General features: G+C 40.5%; 1 protein-coding gene across 2 annotated transcripts in view; it reads left to right on the plus strand.

The window, feature by feature from the left end:
- Positions 1-17,638, plus strand: part of Gnaq (guanine nucleotide binding protein (G protein), q polypeptide) — a 277,251-nt gene extending 259,613 nt beyond the window's left edge. For both annotated transcript variants that reach the window (XM_005408301.2, XM_005408302.2), the window contains exons 6-7: positions 6,239-6,392; positions 12,228-17,638. In XM_005408301.2, coding sequence (XP_005408358.1) covers positions 6,239-6,392; positions 12,228-12,418 — 345 coding nt within the window. In that variant the 3' untranslated portion in view covers positions 12,419-17,638. The remainder of the gene's footprint in view (positions 1-6,238; positions 6,393-12,227) is intronic.
- The last annotated feature ends 4,662 nt before the right edge of the window (positions 17,639-22,300 follow it).

The following is a 22,300-nucleotide window of genomic DNA, read 5'->3' on the forward strand; positions in this document are numbered from 1 at the left end:
TTAACTATAAATTGTTAGTGTGTAGCTAGCATTATTAGTTAACTATAAATTGTTAGTGTATAGCTGGTTTACAGGTAAAAAGACCTGTAACTCTGAAAATCTGGGTTAAGAAAAATACCATGAGGCATCATCGTACACTGTATGCTTTTTCCTTCTGCTGTGTAATGTGCCTCCCAGACAAACGCAAGCTTTTGGTTTATGTCTGTGTGCCTGGGCCTTGCTCACTGGGTAGAGTGTGTGGACCTGACCTTTTTTAATGGAAAGCTTATCACACAGATTGTGTCTCTTGAATTCTGAAGGGATCTGTGTACTCCAGAAAGCTTTGTCCAGATTTCCCTGGGGTCCTTCCTACCTCCAACAATGGACCCCCAACTCAGAGCAGTAGACAGGCAGGCAGGCAGGCAGTAGACTTTCAGGCCCTGGATAATGAGCCAGTTGGATATTCTGCATGTTTATTTCTTCAGTGTCTCATTTTGCACTTAAGAGCTGCATTCTAGATCTTACAGGAAATGTGACACAACATGGTTTATCAGAGTGTTAATAAGCCAGAAATATCAAGGATAGGCAGGCAGGTAGGTAATTATTTATACCAGGTTAAAAAATTAAGGGTCTCAGTCTGAATTTGTTATTTGCTTTAAAAAGAGTAAACTTCATAAGAAGAGCATGTATGTGTGTACTGGCAAGGTAATGAGGTGTTACAAAAACTATTGAAAAGAACATTTAAATCTCTAGTTGATGCAGACTTTTGAGAGGAGGGGTATCAGCTTGGCAGACAGAGAAAAGGAAAAGCACCCTACAAGCAAACTTTAGTTCTTGATGGTATTGAACCTACAAAATATATAAATATAAAATATTAGACCTAGAATATTAGGACCCCATTAGGCCCCTTTGGTAATAGTTTCTGCAGAGATTAGGGTCAGATCACAGCCTGAGGAAAGCCAGCTTCTCTCTGGGTCTTGGGGCCTATTGCCTGGAACAGGCCTTTGCTTCCCTCAGAGAAACATTTTCTCCTGAGCCAGAAGGAGAGCAAATCACTGCATTCAGTGTGCCTTCCTGTGGGGGTCCCCAGGGCTTTTCAGTGGACATCCATGCTTTGGAGCACACAGGCACTGCAAACTGAGCAGGTTATTTCAGGAGCTGCCATGGCTGGGCACATGAAACTTAGCGTGTTTGTGCCATCTCGGGCCCCTACCATACAATGCAGATGAGGAGGAAGTGTTTCCCTTTTTCAGCACAGAGAATTTTCTTATTTAATGTACAAGCTCCAGAGATCAGAAGCCTTTGTAAATCATGTCATGTAGAATTTTCAAATTCTTTCAAAGGTTGTGGATTTAAATTTTCCCTTACCTTGCTTTTGCTTTTTTTTCCCCTCATAGTCTCTCACTCATCCATCATGATTCAACCCAAAACTGCCTTTTCTTTTCTACCTTACTTAACCCACCAAAAAATTAACCTTTCTTTCCAGTGGACCCCACACTCCTGTTTTCTTCATTAACTGCCAGCCCACCGTGTGGATCTGCAGTTATGCACCAACGTGCCTTTTTCTCTTCAGTTGTGGAACTGTGCTGCTCACTCACTTGTGCTCAGCCAGCAGCCAGCAAATGCACCATATGTGCCACTGACTGGTGGGCAAACCGGGAATAGCACAGCAGCTGTGGAGGTGGGAGGAAGAGGCAAGCCTCAGGGCTCAGAGAACTCGGATTAAGTGGGGAAGTCCAGTTAACCTGGACCTTGAAGGATTAGGATAGGGGAGATACCATTGTGGACTACAGTTACACTGTGTGACAGTGATGATATTGAATGTCATCATCTGGAGGAGAAAGCATTAGTACAGCAGCTTGGATTAAAGATGTAGACTGGGATCGGGCCATGCCAACCTGCAAATACCAGGCTAGAACGCAGGACTTCACCTTGTAGATGGTGTTAGCCACTCGTGTGTTAGGAGATCGTATTAAAATACAGTAGTTTTTAGAGAGTAGGCTCTTGAGAACTGATATGAGATGATAAAAATCAAAAGTGTAAGAACTTCCATGTATGGCTTGAACAGGACTAAGTGTTAAGGAAGGCCATTCACAGTTCACACCATCCTGCTTGCAGCTACAAACAGGCAGCAGAGAGTACCTCCTCCCCAGGCCTGGGCATAGGGGTTAATGCATCCCAACTTACTGCTGCTCCTGTGCTGCTTCCAGCCCATGGGAGGAATGGCTTACCTAACCATGTGGCCGGAGCAAGTGAAACGTTCCCTTGGCCATGTGTACTTGAGGCAGGTGACCTCAGAGAGACCCACTGGGCTCCCTTGGTCATTCGCACACTGCCAGTCCCCAGGCTCTGTGGCCACTTTGGGCTTCCCTTCCCATAGGGGTTGGAAACCAGGCAGGGCCAGCTTTGACAGGCCCCTCCCATCTCTTTTGTTCCCATTCCACCCTTTTCACCTGTGTCAGGGCCTCCTTTCCCTGGGTTCCCCAGAAGTGGTGAGTGGAGTGACAAAAGTTCAAGCCTCCTTGGGCCCAGGCACAGGCCAGGCCATCCTGTTACCAAGGAGCCCTGTATGTGTGGGAGAGTAAAACCTTTACTGTTATCCTCTTTGACCCACTTTATCTCCCAGCTTTTAAAACCCTATAGAAAGGAAGATCCCTAGTTTTTCAGGTTTGTTTTTCTGTTTTTATCATTTGACACACACCTGTCTCATCGTTTCTTTTTTGTTTTCCTCCTCAAAACCTCATGCCTTGGCAAGTTACTAAAAAGCAAGTGCTACCAAGTCTCCTGTTCTCACGCAGGTTTCAGTTTTCTCTGAGCAGAGTAGACTGTGCCTCATGCTTTGTACAATCTACTACCCTGTGAGGCATTGTGAAAATCTAACTTAGTCCCTTTCGGATTTAGCCTAGGGCTTTGATACAGAAAGTATGAGTTTTTAAATATTTTCTCATGGTAGAGTAAGGGAAGCACAAGGGATTTTCACTGCAGAGTACAACACCGATTGCATAAGATAAAGTAAGAATCATAAAACGAAAAATTGAGAAGGAACAAAGCTGGTGTGGTTAGAATTTCTAGAGGACTTAGAGACATATCTGCTTGCTGTTCAGTGGACATATCTACTTGCTGTTCTTATTCTAAAAATGGGATAGAGTGTCACCATCCTCTTTTTTGCTGAGGCTCTAAAACTTGCACCTCAGTGTGTCAGTGTATGCCACACCTGGGAACCTCATAGTAATGCAGACTGTCAGCCTGCTCAGTGCTGCAAGAATCCTTGTTTTGGTGAGATCCCAGGTGGCTTCACAAAGGCCAGTGGCATCAGCATTACTGGGCCAGGAAATCCTCAGAGGCTCCATTTGGTGGGGCTGGACAAAGGCCCAGTGATGCTGCTACCCAGAAGCTGCCGTTTACTCTCTAGCTTCCCACTGAACTAAAGGTTTAAGCCCCAGTCTCTCCAAGCCCCAGTCCACCCAGCACATTGTGAACAGCCCCAAGCTGCATATCCAGCCAGAGCTTCAGGGAGGCACCCCAGTTAGCAGCCTCTGTAGCCAGAGTGGCTCTGGCCACCGCAGCTCTGGACACAGAGTAGCAGCTTCTAGGCAGGTTGTCTTTGGTACACAGTTCTGGGCTCAGGTGAGACTTACAGCCTACATGCTGGTCTGTGCTCCCTCCTGGTAGACTGTATTCAGCAGAGAGACTCCAGCCTAGCCTTGAAACTTTTAATTAAAGACAAAGTTCTATGTGGATTCAAAGTCAGGACCCCTTGCCCTCCCTCTACCCTCCGTGTGAGTCACCTTGAGGATTCCAGCCAGAATAGGGCCAGTGAGGACCTTTTGTTTCCTTAAGAGCCCTTATACCCATCAGGGAATGCAAAGTGTAATGATGTCTTTCTGATGGACAGCAAGGTGTACATATTTACCTTGCAGATATGGCTTCTTCGAAGACCATCTCCAGTATGGCTGTCTAGACTTTCTCCAACAATAAGTAAGAAAAAAAGAAATACTGCCTCTCCCATCAGTGATGTTACTATCTAACCCACTTAAGAGAGGGTTTTTCTGTACCCCTTAAGTTTTTAGCCTGTAATAAAGTGTAAAGTGGTCCAGGGATAAAGCTCAGTGGCACAGTGCCTGTCTGGCAAACACAAGGTCCTGAGTTCAATTCCTGGTTCCAAATAAATTATATATATATGTAAGTAAGTAACTAAGTAAGTAAAGCTACAAGGGATCATTCCTCAGAGAATACATTTTCAGGGTTTAAAATTTTGCCAATGACTGTGATAACAAATAAAAGGCATATAGATAGTAAAAATGTGTTGAGAGCCTGGACATGTCAGTTGGTAAAATTGTGTGAACTCTGTCCCTTGAGCTATGAAGTAATTTTTCACAGCCTACATATTTCATCAACATTAAGCAACTATAGGCACAAAACTAAAGGTGGACTAAATTGGTGAGGAGCAACTTTACCTGATTTTGGTAAAGGTTTGCTTTTGAAAAGTGTGTCCTTTCATTTTGAATTTAATCAGCACACTTTAAAAAATGAAAAAGAGCAAGATATACTCAGGATTTAGAAAGTTGTATGTGGTGGAGAATTTCCTAGAGGTACAGAAGATCATGCACAGAGTGAACTGACCAGGCTTTTGTGGGCACTGCGAGAGCTGAAGTGTATCCTACAGGAGGAACACTCTGAGCAGAAGGTAGAAATTTAAGCCCCTAGTTTCAGTGGTCATCCTGCAAGGATTTCAGTCCTTTCCTTTTACAAGTTGGAAAACAATGTACCCAGTTATATCAACTGGAAGTAATTTCTATATTAATAACCAGAAGAACATAGCACCAACTAGCTTAAAAAAAAAAAAAAAACAGCCTAAAAAATAAAAGGAATTTACAGACTGTTGATACTGAAAAATCCAAAGGTGGGGCCAGAGCAAGCAGTTAGAACAAGGTGAGTAGGACTGGCCTCTATTCTGTCCCATGAAAAGGTGCTGCAAGAAGCTCCTGAGGTTGTCATTGTTCTCCTGCTCTCTCCAGGAAAGCAAAATTTCCTGCCCCAGAGTTCTCAGCAAAAGTCCTAGGGTTGACTAGCCAGCGCAAGTGCTTGGCTAAACTAATTGCCATAAACCAGAGGAGGAAGCCTCACCAGGACAGAGGCCTGGGTTACAGTCTACCTCTGAACCAACTCATGTGGCAGGGCATTTGATGTTCTGGTTTAACCTGCCGAGACACCCCTTAGAGGCAGAAGTGGTCTCAATCCCAGGAAGCCTTTTTCATTGCTGGGAAAACTCAGTCATAACATGGAAGGAAGGAAGGACCAGGACAGAGTGTTCTGGTACACTATGGCTTTTATATCCTTGGAGAAAGGGGAAACTCTCCAAGTCTACAGCCTTTACCTGTGGCTCACGAGTGCAGGTAATTTTGAGAAGAGAGTAGGTCTGAGAGAAACAGCTGGTAGAGAGATAAGGAAGAAGCTGTGAGGCTCTCTGGCTTTTGGTCAGTGGTAACTGTGAGGAGTGATTTTTTTCCTCAGGAGTAGCCTCAATTAGCATCTTGATGCATATGACCAAACTGACTCATTTCCTTGAGAACCCATTTAGGGTTTCTGTTACTAAGTAGGTTTGAAAGTATAGTCTCAGGAAAGAGCACTTCCACTTCAGTGTTGAAGGTAAGACATATTAGTCTTGTATCTCCAGGTTATAACAGGTGCATCTTCACAGTTTGTATGAACATCGTAGTGAAACCTGAAGAGAATATGTACACTGATGAACATGTGTTTATCAAGGCATATGTATTTTTTTCTAGTAGTAATAATGCTAGAAATATAGATGTGCTTTGGGCAAAGAATTAATTAACTTAGCCTTGAATGTTGAAAACAGTTAATTGTGAGGTTCCAAATATATGTATTTTTAGAAATGCAAAGTAAGTCTGATATTTAGTTCTTAATTCAGATCTTAAGTATTTGGTCATAAATAAATTTTTGGTAGACATTTATGACATTATATTAGATACCACATGATTATCTAGGCTTTATTTTCTCTTTCATCCTGAGAAGTTATTTCAGCAGATATTTATTACTATTTTATTGTGCTTGTCAGCTGGAGTTTGCATAATGAAAACAGCCAACATGTATCGTGAATCATTTGCATATAAGTTATTACAGGTCCAACTCAAAGCTATTAAAAGCATCAGAAGATGGGTTTCACTTATTGAAATTAACACAAATTGAGTATAATCACATCATTCATTCCCTTTTTTTCTGACTTTTTTTTTTCCAGAACCGAATGGAGGAAAGCAAAGCACTCTTCAGAACGATTATCACATATCCCTGGTTCCAAAACTCCTCCGTTATTCTGTTCTTAAACAAGAAGGATCTTCTAGAGGAGAAAATTATGTATTCCCACCTAGTTGACTACTTCCCAGAATATGATGGTAAGTGTCAGCCGCTGAGGATGGTTTTGCCTGCCAGCACCAGAGTCGTCACACGCAGTGCCCTGTGACTGCTGAGCCGGTGTGTGGTGACTGTTGAAGTCCAAGTTATTGTTCACTCTGTCTTGTAATGACACAAAACGTTTTATACCCTAATGTTTAAAGTTACAGAAAAAGAAGGCGTCATGTGTTTTGAAATAATCAGATCAGAGGAAGGAGTAATCCAGTAGTTTTGACCAATTGTGTATCGGCCATTATAGTTTCCTCTTTCCCTCCCTTTCATTTAGTTACAACCTACCCCTACGTCTGCCTGGGGAGAAAGCAGTTTTGTGGTCAGGAGCTCATCTCTGAAGTCAGGTTTAAACCTTAGTTCTAACTTTTCCTATTGTAGAACTATAATCAAAATCATTTGGTTTTTCTGGGCCTTTGGACCAAACTCATGGGATTGTTTTATAGACTGTAACAGATAACATACATGTAACATTTCACATAATGCCTGACACATAATGAATATTTAGGAAACATTTACTTTGGGGGTACTTCATGGCCCAGAGAAGTCCCGTGATTCTTAGCAATAGTAGCTGTCCTTCAAGCTCTCACATGCCACTTAGAATCTGCCGTGCCCACTGCATTACTTCTATATGCATTACTCGCTTTATCCTTGGAGATCTTGCCTTTCTCAAGTAGGCTGTGAAATTCCCAGCAACTGGACACCCATCTATTCTTAGAAGTACTTGTTGATTAAGTACATCCACATCCAACCTCCCTAAAACAAATGAGTCACAGCCATTGCCCTATAAGAGCCTCAGTGTAGATTAGGAGAGGCAAACTATGGCCTGCTATCTGTTTCTATAAGTAACAGGTTTCTGAGATATAGCCACACCATTGCTGTGGCTGCCTTTATGCTACCACAGCAGAAGTGGGTAACTCTGACAGAGAGTGAATGATCTGCAAAGCCTAGAATATTCAGTCACTGGCTCTTTATAGCACAAGTTAGCCGACCCCTAGTTCAGACAGTAATGGCTCTCAGTTGTCATATTGCTTTAGATAAGTTTGTTAAATATGTCCTTTGTTTCTTCTGGAGTAAAAAGTGACTGAATAGAGTCATATGGAAATCACTTAGCACAGCATATGGCCCAGGTGAGAGCCAAACGCAGAAGTCCTTACCACAGGATGTGTGTTGCAGCAAGATAATAGACTATATTTAAAATTGCTTTCCAACAGACGATATCCATGGTGTGTATTGGTTCAGCAGTGTTTTTGCACTTCTGCAAGCTCCTGGGGAAATAATCATAAACTAAAAATAACTTTGGCTTCATAGCTTTCTGTAAAGACACAAACACATCAGGGATGGAGGTTTAGTCATCCTTTCATCCCACATGTATTTGGCATGGTGCTGGTACACGGAAGGCAAGTATTACTTGTTTAACACACTAAAGTTCCCATCTCAAATACATGCAAGGATATGGAAACTGGTGAATTAAAATATATACATTTGGGGATGTTGCCAGGTTGTAGAAAGGGTGCCCCTTTTTTGTTAGCAATATATCTACATTCTCCGTCCAAGTACATTTTCTTGTGTGCTTTGCTTTTCTTTTAAAAGCAAACAACATCTGACTATAAATAGTTTTTTCTCTTGAAAACCTTTTATTTTGCCTCTATCCTGGAGACAAGGTGTAAATGCCTATGCAAGCATACTGTGGTCAGAAGTAACGTAATGTTTAGTTTCCTTGCTGTCCTCCCTAACATGCTAGTTCTTTCAACACAAAATCTCCCTGAGTAACATGCATGTGAAGCAGACTCTTAATTGTTCTCAGCTTTAGGTGAGAATCAATGGATGGAACATGACATACCATGTCCCCACCGAGCGCCCCCAGGGCCAGCTCATTTCCCTGCCCTGCTTGCATAAGGGTAGATCATACTGCGTGTCTACAAGGCTTGAAACACACCCCCAGACTCGAGCTGCAGCAGCTGTAGCCATGCCACAGTGCAAGTAATTATTCTGCCCCCCACAAAAAAACTTTGTTGAGTGCTTACAGAACTGTTTCTCTCTGCAACATTTTCTTCGTCTCTTTAAAAATCTTAGTCTCATAATTCCACCAGATTCCTCATCAACTTATGAGCATTTCCCTTCCAGTATGTGCCTGTTGTGAATACACTGATATCCAAAGATGTTTTTACTGTTAACCTCCCACAGTACACACATAATACCCATAGGAAATGTGGCCACAGAAGAAGAAAAGACACTGATTTTGTTATTCTCAAAGCAAATGCAGCTGTCATTTCATGAGACTTGAAAGCCCTCATAAGATGAGCTAAGGCTAAAAACATCTAGGCCCACTCTGTAGTGATGTTTTTGTAGTAAGCATGTTTATAGTACTATAAACTTCACACTTCCACATTTCTGCACTTACAAGGTCATAATCATAATGAATACCATTTCTTTTTTGATGGGGGCGGTTCTGGTACCAGGAATCAAACTCACAATCTCACGCTTGCCAGGCAGGCGTTGTGCTGCTGAGCTAAATCCCCAGCCCCTTGAATACCATTTCTGTATTTCTGTTCAGAAGAGGAATTACCATTCTACATGAACTTGAATTGCAAAATTGTTCATAGAGACTAAGGAATTCTATTCTACTATGATGGACAGAATGGTTTCTTTGTAGTTTCTGTTTATTTACACAGTAATTTATGCTTACGAGCAATACACGCCAAGTATACTTCAGTGAACTTGAATCTGGTTCTGATATTCTTTGGGTAGATAAAAAAGAAAAAAAACTGTGGTCCCTTCCTTCCCAAATAGACTTAAGTACAAAATCATACAGATCAGTCACAAGCCAGAAATAATACAGGATTTTATGAAAATAACATGCTTCTGTTCTAACAATCGATTAGTCTCTAGTTTTAAATATTTTTAGCACTACTATGGAACTAGGAAGTTAACCATAGTAATTGAAAAATATAGGACATTCAATATTTAGATATTTTTAAATTTTTATTAGCATAGGTTTGCAGTGTATAGTGATCACATTCATCATGGGGAGCTGGGACATATACGTAACACATCTTAATTCTTTTTATGTTCCCTACCACCTCCCCTGCCCTCCATCTCTTGGTCTCTTTCTCATTAAAAAAATTTTAATAATTATATAACCTTTGTTTTTTTAATTAGTGTGCTTTTATTTCATATGATGCCAGCCTTCTCAGTTGCTGTCAGAAATCTCAGTTATGGGCACCTAAGTCAAAAATTGGAACAATACTTTTATTAATATATTTGTTTTCATAACTCTTTCCTCCTAACTTCTGACACTAGATATAAGCTCATAAGAATGATCCCAGTTAGCACTAAGATCAGTTTAAAAGTTTTCAAGTTGACTGTCTGATAATCAGAAAGCATTTAGTTAGAAGTGGTGGCCTGGTTCTCCATAGAGTTCTGAGAGTTATATGTATCCCAAATATTGCATCATAACCTTTTTAATTACAACTCCATGGCATTAATTAACATTTACAATAAGGTGCAGCCATCACAGTATTTCCAAAATATTTTTTACCACCCCAGTTAAGCAAATAGATACCCCATTTTCCTCTTGTTCCCCGGTTACTACTACTACACTTTCTCTGTGAATCTGCCTAGGTACCTGTTTTAAGAGGTACTATACAGTATTTCTTCACATCTAGTTTATTTTATTTATGTGTTTTCAAGGTTCATACACCTTGTAGCATCTGTCACAATTTCATTGCTCTTTTTGGCTGTTTGATCAAAGGCCATACTACATTTGGCTCATTTGCTCACCAGCAAATGGGCACTTGGGGTGTGTCGACTTACTGGCTGTTGTGACTAATGCTGCAGGAACACGGGTCAGTGGGAGCCCCTTCTCTCACATCCTTTGGCTGCAGACCTAGGAGTAGAATTGCTGAGGCACATGGGAATTTTTTATTTAGCTTTTTAAGGAAAAGTTTTCTGCAAACTGTTTTCTACAATGGCTGCACCATTGTATGTGCTTACCACCAGTGCATGAGGGTACAGACTTCTTCCTGTCCTTGCCAGTAGTTAATTACTACTTTTTAAAACTTACAGCCAGTTAGTATTTAGTGAGTGCTGTAAGATTCATTTGAAAATACACAGAATTTCCATCCTCACAAGTTGGCAAAAGTGAGCTGCAGTGGTGTAATTGTCACCTACCTGGATAAGCATTTATTGCTGCACATTAATGTCAGCACATGTAGGAAATTTTGTGGAAATGATTGGAAGCTCCTGTAATTGTGGGCACTTCTCTAACAAAACCATCTGAAGTTAGATTTGCAGGCCTGCAGGTGAGCTCTTGCAACAGATTCACACCCTCTTTTTTCTCCTTTCCTTTTAGCAATGTAGTATCTTGAGCCAGTAGTTTTGGGTTTTCTTAATCCAGAAGATATACAGAAACCTTTTCAGAATTTTCATCCGATTTGTTCATGCTGATGTAGTTCTGTCAGATACCTTATTTTACCTTACAGGTACTTAATGCATAGGCAGACACTACTGTATTTAGAAATTTCTGTTTCAGTTCGTTAAAAACTTCAATCTGTACTGTGTACCAAGGTGATTTAAAATAAATGTACGTGCTTATTGGGAAAAAAACCTTACAGCCATTCTAGTTGGTGAGAAGGTGTGTCTTCTTATGAGTTTAGTTGGCATTTCCCTAAATGAGTAACAGAGTCAAGCATTTTTTCATATGCATATTGGTCATTTGTATGTCTTCTTTTTGAAGGAATGTCATTCAGATCTTTTCTGCTTGCTTGCTTGCTTGTTCACTCATTCATTCATTCATTCATTCATTGGTTGAACTGAAGCTCAAAGCCAGGGCCTTGGTCATGCGAGGCAAGTGTTCTGCTGTCTACTGCTGACCTATATCCTCATCTCTGTTGCTCACTTTTTCAAGTTGTCTGCCTTTTTGTTATAGGAGTTCTTTATATTCTAGATGCTAAATCCTTCTTTCATGTGGAATTTGCAAATATTTTCCCCTACTCTGCAGGTTGTCTGTTTGTTTGCTTAACTGTTATTTGATGCACAGAAGTTTTCAGTTTTGCTAAAGTCCAATTTATTGATGCTTTGCTTCTGCTGATTCTGCTTTGGTCTCCTATCTAAGAGTTCACTACAAAATTACTCTGCTTCTAATTTATTCTGATAAATATATCACAGTCTTTATACTAAAGTATCTAGGACAATGCTTGGTACATAAGAGACACAAATCAATGTGAGAAAATGCAAACCAAGTTTTTTTCATAATCATGCATGGTGAATTGAATGTTTTATAAATGTAGAATGCTCAGAAACACGAGAAGTCAACAAAATGAGACTGCAGAAGACTATTGTAGATGGACCTCACCTGAAAGTCCAGATGCTCATTATGAGATTTTAATCTGCAGAATGTAAAAGTGATCCATAACAGGGGCCAGATTGATAAGAAGGCCTGAGGCAGCTGTATGTGTGTGCATACTTTTTATAGAGCCGGAGCACCTCCTTCAATGGAACCGAAGTATGCTATCATTCCCTTACTGAACACCTTGCAGTCCTCTCTGTCAGCCAAGGAATTCGAATAAAGGAAAAAACAATCTGGCCTTCAAGTCGTCTCTCTGTTTTTCACTTAACCAGTATTTTATTGGTGGGTGGATGGATGAACTGACTGTAAAATTAAAGTTACCAAAAGATTACAAACAGTGGTATTAGGAAACATGATCATATCTGCAGGGAAGATTACCCTTCACGAGCAATGACATAATAAATACTTACTGAATGAGTGATGAACAGATGTATTAATGGATGAGCTGACAAGCTCCTTCTTTTCCCTTTGCAAATAGGACCCCAGCGAGACGCTCAGGCAGCTCGAGAATTCATCTTGAAGATGTTCGTGGACCTGAACCCAGACAGTGACAAAATTATCTACTCCCACTTCACGTGCGCCACCGACACCGAGAACATCCGCTTTGTCTTTGCAGCCGTCAAGGACACCATTCTGCAGTTGAACCTGAAGGAGTACAACCTGGTCTAATTGTGCCTCCCAGAAGCTGCCCTCCCCTTCCCCGGTGGGCTGTTGGAGATGTACAAGAGGGACTGTATTTCTGTGGAAAACAATTTGCATAATACTATTTATTGCCGTCCTGGACTCTGTGAGTGTATCCACAGAGTTTGTAGTAAATATTATGATTTTATTTAAACTATTCAGAGGAAAAACAGAGGATGCTGAAGTACAGTCCCAACACATTTCCTCTCTCTCTTTTTTTAGGCAAAACCTTATGACTCGATCTATTTTACATTCTCAGTCATGTACTCACAAAGTAAGTCTCTCCTCCCTCTCTCTCTCTCTCTCTCTCTCTCCCCCCCTCCCCCTCTCCTCTCTTTCCTTTTCTACTGAGAAAAACAAAGCTGATTTCCCTCTTTTTCCTAATCCAAATCTCCTTCTTGACTTTTTCTCCCAGGTTACAACAGCCTTTATTCTAACTCCATTCTTGGTCAAGTTTTTCTCTCGAATGATAGTCAGGACATTGTCATTCGATTTAAGCCATCCAACATCAGCTTAACCTAACAATTTGTAGTATTTGCTGAAGGACTATATGTATTACTACTATGGTTCTGTATTATGCTCCATACAAATGTAGTGTTTCATTTTATATCTATATAGTTGTCTCACTTTGGACTGTGACAGTGGATGCCCATTGAACAGTTATGCATCATTTCTTCTGGATATTGACCTTAGCCGTAGTCTGATTGCCCAGAAAAACACTCAGAAATTGGAGGGCTGGGCAAACATGCAAAGTGGGAGTCCGTTCTTTTGAAATCCATGTGCCATTCTTCCCTTTCTTGCTTCCCTTTCTTCCTTCTTTTTTTGCTTCTTTTTCCTTCCTCCATTTCTTGCTTCTTTTTTTTTTTTCTTTTTTCTCTCCTTACCTTCTTTTCCTTAACTCTCTCTTTAAATTGCAGATGCCAAAAAATATGCCAACAAACACTACATTCCCCAAATGGCTGCTATCCAGATTCTTTTTAGAGGTTGTTCTGTTTTTTTTAGTTCCAGCTTTTCCTTTGCTCTTTTTTTTCCTTTGTGTTTGGGCCACAATTTTAAAATGGTTTTTATTTTGGGTATGTGCTGCCAAAGCTGGCCGTTTGTCAAACAAAATAGATTAAAAAGCGCTTAATGAAAGCCAGCATCTTAAAATGTAAGAGAGTAAGACTGTGAACTTTAAGGTGACTGGCTGAGGATGAACCTGAAATACAATTGCCAAACGATTGGTAACTGTAAATTTGACTCTCACGGTCCATTCTTTTCTTTGCCCTTAAATCGTATTGTTTATTGTTCATGTCCCATGTTGACTGTCCAAATCATCAGTATAGAAAAGTATCCTTTGTGGTTTATCGTGAAATCTGCTTATGTCTCTGTGTTTGAAGCCAGTTTTATTTACTCTTTATGTTAAGTTCAAGTAAGTTTGCCAAGAACATCAGTTGATAGTATTATCCTAACACCTTTAATTTGAAAAAAAAAAAAAAAAAGTGACTACTAGTTTACCATATTCAGGATCTTCTTGAACTGGTGACTAAGTTGAACATGAAGAAAATTTGTGAACTTGATTCAGTTGTACCCTCTCAGTGTTCTGTTGAACATGTATTTATGTAACTGAACCTACTAGGAGAGATGCTTGGAATTCTATATGTGCAATTTTTCAGCAAATGCAAAAAATACAGCACATGTATTGATTAGCTTCTGTCAAGCAGCATAAGTTAAAATGTGATATAAGAAAATAAATCATGATTGTTATAAAGCTGCTGGGAAGCTAGAATTAGGCCATGATGCTGGTCTCGATACTATTTGGCACTAGTCTAAACTTCTGTATTAATCACTTTTTTTGGAGTAACAAAGGGGAGAGAAAAAATTAACAGTTTATTAGATGAGTACCAAAGTTACTCGGTAGTAATGAAATGTTCATGTTCTTCACTCTCCTTGTCTCAGAACACACAGGTTATTATTTCTTTTCCTTGCTCAGAACAGCACCTGTAATTTAATTAACAGACATCCCGCCTGTAGGTGTAGTGCAATTATGAATGCTCTAATCATTGTACATACATCTCTCTTGATATTGCAGCATCCATATTGGCTTTGTAATCATTAATTTTGGGGCAAATTGAATGTGCTGTATTGATATGTATCTATGTAATTGTATTGTATGTCTTATAGCTAATTCACATTTTGAATAATGTTATTTTATTTACTTTTTTAAGAGAGGAGAATGTAAATTTGTCAGTTTATTTCTGACTAGGGATATTTTTTTCCATTTAGAAAAGAAGAAAAACAAAACTTACTATCATACAGAGCGGTACTAGCATCGTGCTGTGTAAAATCATTTGCACATTCCTGAGTAGAGGTATACTGATTATAAGACCCAAAGGTAATTTCATAGCAAAATACATAAAATCAGTTGGAGCTTTTATACAAACATGGAAACCAACTTTGTAGAACTTTTGCCATTTGATCTAGGATTGGAATATGAGCTTTTATACAATTCATATTCTTATTTGGCAAATGCACAGTTTAGTATTACCTCTCTGATGGCCTTTATTAGAAAGGCAGTTTTAGAAGCTATTGTGATCCACTAAGGAGATGTTTTAACAGCTAGAGACCACTGCTTGCCTGAAAGGGCGATCTTATAAATTTGGTGCAAAAAAAAAAAAAAAAAAAAAAAAAAAAAAAAAAAAAAAAAAAAAAAAAGAAAAGAAAAAAAAAGTAAACAACATTTGATGGCCTACAGTGTGTATAGAGAAACCTCATCACAAGATCATAAGTGTTACAGTTTTAGGGAATCAAGATATTCTATTTAATAGAGATATAGTAGATGTAGTCGATTAAACCTGATTTCAAAGCTCATAGAAGCTGAGCAAAACAGGGAGAGATTGTTATATTTGTCTTTATGCAGTTGGGATGGAATTTGCTATGCAGAATTGAGGTTTGTGGCTTCACTGCTCATCCTGGGGTGCATGACAGGATCCCTTCTTTTGAGAAAGGAAAAAATTGATCACCCTAGCTGCAGTGACGCATAGAAACCTAATTGTATCCACATTAGTCAGTCGAAGCTAAAAGATTTTTTGTTGTTTCTTTGGGGTTTTATTGAAGGGGAAGGGGCGGGAAGGGACTCTTTTCAGTTTTGTATAAAAACAAAGTTTACTCATGCTTTCTCTTCTATTGTGATTGCAAGCATTCTAAGCGTGTGCTGCTGGACTCCTGTTGTTGATGCTCTAGGTATGGAGGCTTGTGGCGAGTTTTACGGTGACTTGGGCATGTCTTACTCAAAACACAAAACACAGCAACCTTTCTTCAGTATACCAAGGCAAGCAGCCATTTCATGACTCACTGAACACATTGCAGTGTACCAGTTTACAGATGATTTTTCCCTCTTTTTTGTGTGATGGGGCAGTTCCAACCCACAGAGAATTCCTTATTTGTAAATTGGAGGTTTATACTATGCCTTACAAAGCTTAAATTTAGAAGTTTGTGCCTCATATCTGAAACAAAGGGAAATAGCATGCCCATTCAGAAGTCAGTAAGTCCCCTAGAACTTGTGGGGTTTTGTTTATTGGGGTTTTGTTTTATAATTTTTTTCTCTTTTAGTATTGACATATAAAGAGCTCTGTTGAATGTCATTAGTTGACTGAAAACAAAATTTAGGAACCTGCATATGTTGTTTACTAACAGATGACATTTACAAAAGGTATTTGAAGAACATCTGAAACTTTTTTTTTTTTGGTAGATTAACTAGCGAGACCTAATATGTAAAAAGGAAATTCAGCTAAAGGGCAATTTACTTTTTGTACTTCAGACTATCTTGATTGTCAAGGTGTATGAACTGTAATTTAAAAATTTATACTGCCACATGATTGTAAATTTTAGTTGTCTTAAGGTAGGAATTGGTAAAAAGCTATTTATGCTGGATTTGGGTCAAAATGACTTTATTTGCAAAAAAAGTAAAGAATAATAATGGGAAGAAAGGGCTGCATACTGAGCTATTGCAAGACTTATATATTGGTTGGAAATTCCCCTCAGATTACCTGCAGATTACTCTCAATTTCCCTTTGTTTTCAGTTTCTCAAAAAAGAATGAATGAAATGAAATATAGCAGAATGTTAACCCATATGAAAATAAAGTGTACCCAAATATTGTAATGTATACTGCTGCGCTTCTTAAAAACTAAGGGTTTAAAACCACTTAATTGGTCATTAGCAACATCTCAGTTGATACAAATAAGGTAAGCTTGGTACATACATTCATATTTTCTTCCAAAGAGATAATCTTTGGTTAGAAACACACAAAAAATTGAAACTAGTAATTGTATGTTTATCTCTCTCTACACATTTCCAGCGTATGTAGCATTAATAGATCTGTCCTGGTACCCGTGTCTTTGGGTTTTCATTTTGGTTCTATCACATTAGGAAAAGAAATGGCTTAGTTGTATATGACTAGCTAGAGATTTTTGGAGCCAGACACCTGCTGGTTGGTAGATACTTTAGTACAGAGTCTAAACTTGTCATTTGTTTTCTTAAGAAAACAAACCATTTCCTGCTCTCCTTCCAACTGCCCCTGCCCTTTCAGTAACTCTTGCCTCTAGAACCATGTTCAAAGTATGCATACACACCTAGTACACAGTAGGTGCTCAGATACTCATTTCTTCCTTGCCTTCCTTATCTACCATATGGCCTCCATTTCCCCATATGATTCCAACCCAACAATTAGTGATATTTACATGTTTTGAAAATAGCTATTGGGTAAATTTGGACCTTACTTGGATAAAGGAATTTTGACTTTCTTAGAAGCTTTTGGTAGACAGGGAAAAATAACAGGGAAGAAAGTGTTTTTTAGTAGAATATATTTAAGATTAGAAAAAAGATGGAAAATTACTGTGTAACTTTGACTGGGTTACATTGATTGAAACATGTTTTTGGTGGATTTCTTTTCCTCAAAGAACTCTCTAAATACAACTTCCTGCAGAGTCCTCACCATCATCGTGTTGGAAACCCTGACTAGGCCTATGTACTTAGGGAGTTTTGTCAGAAAACATTTTTAACTTGCAGTATTTAAATGAATCATATTTACTGTTCTTAAAATGTCATTCGGATGCATGTATTGTCTATTGTTTGGGGATGGGAACTAGTTTTGCAAAAAAACACCTAATGTTGTATAATAATGCCCCAATGATCTTGCTGGTTAAAAATACAGTATTTTTGGCCATAATTTTGTACTATAGTATTCTTTATTCTTGAGTTTTGTTTCCCTTGAAGTTGCCTAAGCCCCACTCAGAATATGTTTGATTGCAGGGAATCTTTTCTTCCTCAGACACTTTGTAGTGCATGTGCATTTTCCAAAGTAGGCGGCTTTGGTGATTTCTATGCATGCACATGCACACATACACCTTTTCCCATCTCCGTATATTCAGGAATATCAGACGCTTGTTGTGAAAGTATATAGGTAGTATTTATCAAATTTCGTCTTTTAAGAAAAAACTGCCCTAATTGAGATAATATTCAACTTTAAGTACTGTAGCTGGTTGGGAAAGACTCACAAAGAGCCACCTCTGTGCAGCTTGAGACCATCTTCTGATTAGTAGAAAGAAGCCAGCCCCATAGTTCTACTCAGCTTGCTAATGTGGGACTAGGGCCTGGCATAGGTGTCTGTGAAGATGGCACGTGTTTTTCTAGAAAATAGGTAAGTACATGGGGACAAAAAACCATAGCAAAAGCAAAACCTACTCCTGCTACTTATGATCAAGTCTTGCCAACTGCCAACGCAGCCCTTGCCTAGGAAGGTATTTTTTCAAGTACTCTTCTGTGCAGCTATGTTAGAGGAGGGAGTTTTTTAAGCCTTTGGTTCTGAGAATGGTGTTCCTCTTGCATAAGGGGCAGTGTGAATAAGAGTGGTCATTTAGGACATTCTTGGCATGGCCAGATCGCATAGCCTGTCTTCTGAACTGGGGTGCTGAACCACACACCAGCGTGCCACTCCCTGTGGCTCTGACCTGGGCTCCAGCCCTGGATGCCCAAGGTCTATCTGTAGTATCATCTTAAGGACCCTCGGCCGAGGGCGAGAAAAGTCTCCAAATACTATTCCACACTGAGACTTGGACTTGACCTTTGACCCACAGAGCAAGCCCAAGCCTGTTCATAAGTTTTTTCTAGCCTGTCTTTCTGGGAGTAGTAAAATGGTTGGCTGGCGAGCTGCTCAGCCCGATTCTTCCTCTTTCTGCCTTTTTCCATTGTCCTCGTAGGGTAGTATCTTTGGGGCTGCCTTTTGAGGAACTAGTTAACCTGGGCTGGAAGACCAGGGTGAAAATTGATGCTAAAGAACAAAGCCATTTCTGATGATGAATTGGCAATTTTCTTGTTTTTCTGTTGTCTGATTTTGAGTTGTTCCTGTACTCAGTTTGTCCATATTTCAAGCCCTCGCTGAGATTTGATCAGGTTTGGAGAGTGAAAGGGTGCATTTGGGGCTGCTTTGTGTTATTTTAAATTACCCATGCATTACCGTGACCTTGGCTAGTTGCTCCAGCCCTCACAAGGAACTCAGCACACACATTGTACCAGAGCCTTATAGATCCATGCAAAACAAGGCCACAGTTAAACAGTGTAGGTCTCTAAAATCCATGGTGTCTAAGGAAGTACTGAACTGATTTTTCCCTTTGGATTCTCCTGTTTTCCTTAACAATGCAAAGGCCAAAATATTTTTGTTCCATAAGCCTGAGGATAAAACAAATCACTTTCTTTGATCAAGAAGGAAATTATGCGCAAGGTCGTGAGTTCGGTTCCCGGTACCGGAGAAAAACCAAAAAAAAAAAAAAAAGAAGGAAATTACACTGAACCCTGTTCATAGAGGAGGATGGCAGGGCTCCCTGGTTGCTTGCCCTCTGTAGCCCTAGGCCTGGGCTTTGTGGAGGAGATAGACTGTTTAAAGGGCCCTTGGGACTTCCAGTCTGTTCTCCAGTCGGCCAGTACACGTGTATAGCAGATGTTTCAAACATTTTTTTATGGTTTTTGGGACAGGATCTCACCATGTAATTCAGGCTGGCCTTGAACTCACTATGCCGGCCTGGAACTTAAAGCGATCTCCTTCCTCAGCCTCCTGAGTGCTAGAATTGTGGCGTGAATCACCACGCCCAACTCAAGCATCTTTAGAAATGAGAAGACCATGAAAAGACAGAGGCAGGCAAAATTTGATGTCTGCAAGTAGGACCTCCACACTGTGTGCCATAGGCTGGGAAGCCAGTACAGCTTCTGACAAGACCAAGACTGTTCAGGGATGGGCCTCTGCTAGGAAGGAAGCATGCAGGGAGTCCCAGACCGCCTGCAACATGGTCTAATTAAAGCACTGGCGTGAGCGCACCTGAGACAAAAGTGAAGCATCAGTGGCTGCATTCTGGGGATCAGAGCCACTGTAGCAAAAGGGTCCTGCTTTCTTTATGTGGCTTCTAGAAGGTCCGCTCCAGTGATGCCTGGTAAGTAGTTAATGGTGGGGGTGGGGTGGGGTTGGTTTACAGGCCTGTGGCACTGCTCTGCCATGTTGTACTGCATGCTGATGCTTGGTGGTAAGTACTCCCACCACGCCCGACTAACCTCCCGTGTGATTCAGGGAGACACTTCTGTGTGCTGCTCTCGGCCCTTAGACAAAGCTTGTCTGTAAACCTGGTAAACAACCGCCGGCCAGGTCTGCCTGACTTGTCATCTGCAGAACATACGCATCTGTACCCTGGGTCTTAGAGCTAATTTTGACAAAGCAAACTGACATCCTGTTCAGTAGGTTCAGACAGGAGGCTCCTATGCCAGAAGACTTAGACTCTCAAATGACAAGAATGAGTAGCCAGGTATGTGAAGCTGGGAGTAAAAACGATCAGTCAGTCCAGACATCAGTTTGACCTAGGCCGTACACACACACACACAAACACACACAATGTCTATTGTGTGTGTGTGTGATGTCTCAGCAGCTCAGTCACTGACAAATGAAGAGAAATGACTCAGGGAAATGTTTACACTGGTTGGGAGAGCTCAATCCAAAATCTTTTAAGAACAATCCCTAAACATACATGCATGTGCAGAATCTTGACATGAGTTGATCTTGACATGAACACAGATACACCTGTGTAGGTATTCATGAATATCTACACAGTACATAGTAACACTTGCTTATCCCTGTGACTATTTTTAACTCAGAAAATAAGTTTTAATTTTAACATTAAACCAAAAGATTATGAAGTCCACTAACAATCTTTTTTTTTTTTTTTTTGGTCTTTTTGAGACAGGGTCTCATTATGTAGTTCAGACTGGCCTTCAACTCACTTTGAAGCCCAGGCTGGCCTCAAACTCACAGCAATCCTGCCTCAGCCTCCCAAGTGCTGTGTTGGGTGCGTTACAAGCATGCTCCACTGCACCTAGGTCTGTCTTCATTTTTTTACCAGTTTTTCTAGGCATAATCTAGATCTAATCTAAGAAAGAACAACTAATCATATCAAGTTTAAATTTGATTTTGTTTGTTTTGCATTACTGGGGATTGAATGTAAGGCTTTACCATGCTAGGCAAGCGCTGTATCACTAAGTTACATTCCCCAGACCTTTCATGTGATTTTTATTTTGATATAGAGTCTAAGCTGCACATGCTGGGCTCAAGCTTGCAATCCTCCTGCCTCAGCCTCCTATTGACTGAGACTACAGATGTGCACCACTCTCCCTAGCTTATTTTTTAAAAAAGCAGAATCTGGGCTGCAGCACTCATATCTTGGAGTGATAAGGGATGTATCTCCATTACAGACAGGGAGCAAGGGTCTAAGACAATGCAGAAGTGGGATGATACCTCTATTTCCCAAAGCCAAGCCCTCAGGTTTTATGTACACAATCTCTGTAGATATTACCATTTCAGTTCCTGGGATAAGTTCTCCAAATAAATCACTTGCTTCACCCTAAGAATGGTGACTTGCCAGAACTGCAAAGGTAAATGCCTTGCAAACAGCCGTACAGAAGCACAACTGCAAACAGATGCAGTTTCTTGGGTTATCTTCAGAAGTGCTGAGAATGCCTCCCCTTCCGTATTCAGCAGTCCACATGGAGGTCACTGTATACAGTTGTCTTTTGAGGTGGGCATGGCCTGCATCCTTCTAGCATTATGTGGCCACAGGCCAGAAACCAAAAGTGACACTGTAGGAATGATTCTCAACCAGGAAGGGCCAAGGGAGGTGAGCGCATGCTCCAGCTTCATGGCCTGCAGTGGGCCTGAGACGGTTTATGAGCTTCTCACAGCGTTCCCAGTAGGACTGTGTCCCAGCTGCTGAAAGCAAAGCCTTTGTGTTAATGCACTCTTTATTGGCATTTTTTCCTATCTTGCTTCACACTCTTCCCTCTGCTCTTAAATAACCTTGTAGCAAATCCCTCACAGCGGAGCTGTCTTGAGGGCTCATCAGGGCCAAAGGGATGAAGAGCTGTTCACAGCTGCAGCCCAAACCTTTGCCTGGAATGAGCCCCCAGCTGCCTCTTGTGCTGAGGGCTAAGATTTAACCCCTGGACTCCTAGTGTGAAATGAGTTAGTTTGTCATAAAGGCCCACAGTGGTGAGCAAAATAATGATGAAAAAATTCCATGGTTTTTGGAAGCATTTTAAAACTCTGTTTTAGTTTTTGCGGCACTGGAGATTGAAAGCAAGACCCCATACATCCTAGGCAAGCTCTCTACCACTGTGCTGTATGCCCAGCCCACTGGAGCACTTTTAAAAGACAATAATGATCCAACTATTCCAGCCTCATTCTCATTCTGTGCAGAGGAACTCTGCAGTCCTTTCCTCCACCTGCCTGCCCTGGCCCTTGGCGCCTGGATCAGCCACACCAGCCACTTGGAGACACAAAGACATTCAGTTCCTCTGA

This window comes from Chinchilla lanigera, unplaced genomic scaffold (genome assembly GCF_000276665.1).
Source record: "Chinchilla lanigera isolate Chin_1 unplaced genomic scaffold, ChiLan1.0 scaffold00111, whole genome shotgun sequence".
In the NCBI taxonomy this organism is placed as follows: domain Eukaryota; kingdom Metazoa; phylum Chordata; class Mammalia; order Rodentia; family Chinchillidae; genus Chinchilla; species Chinchilla lanigera.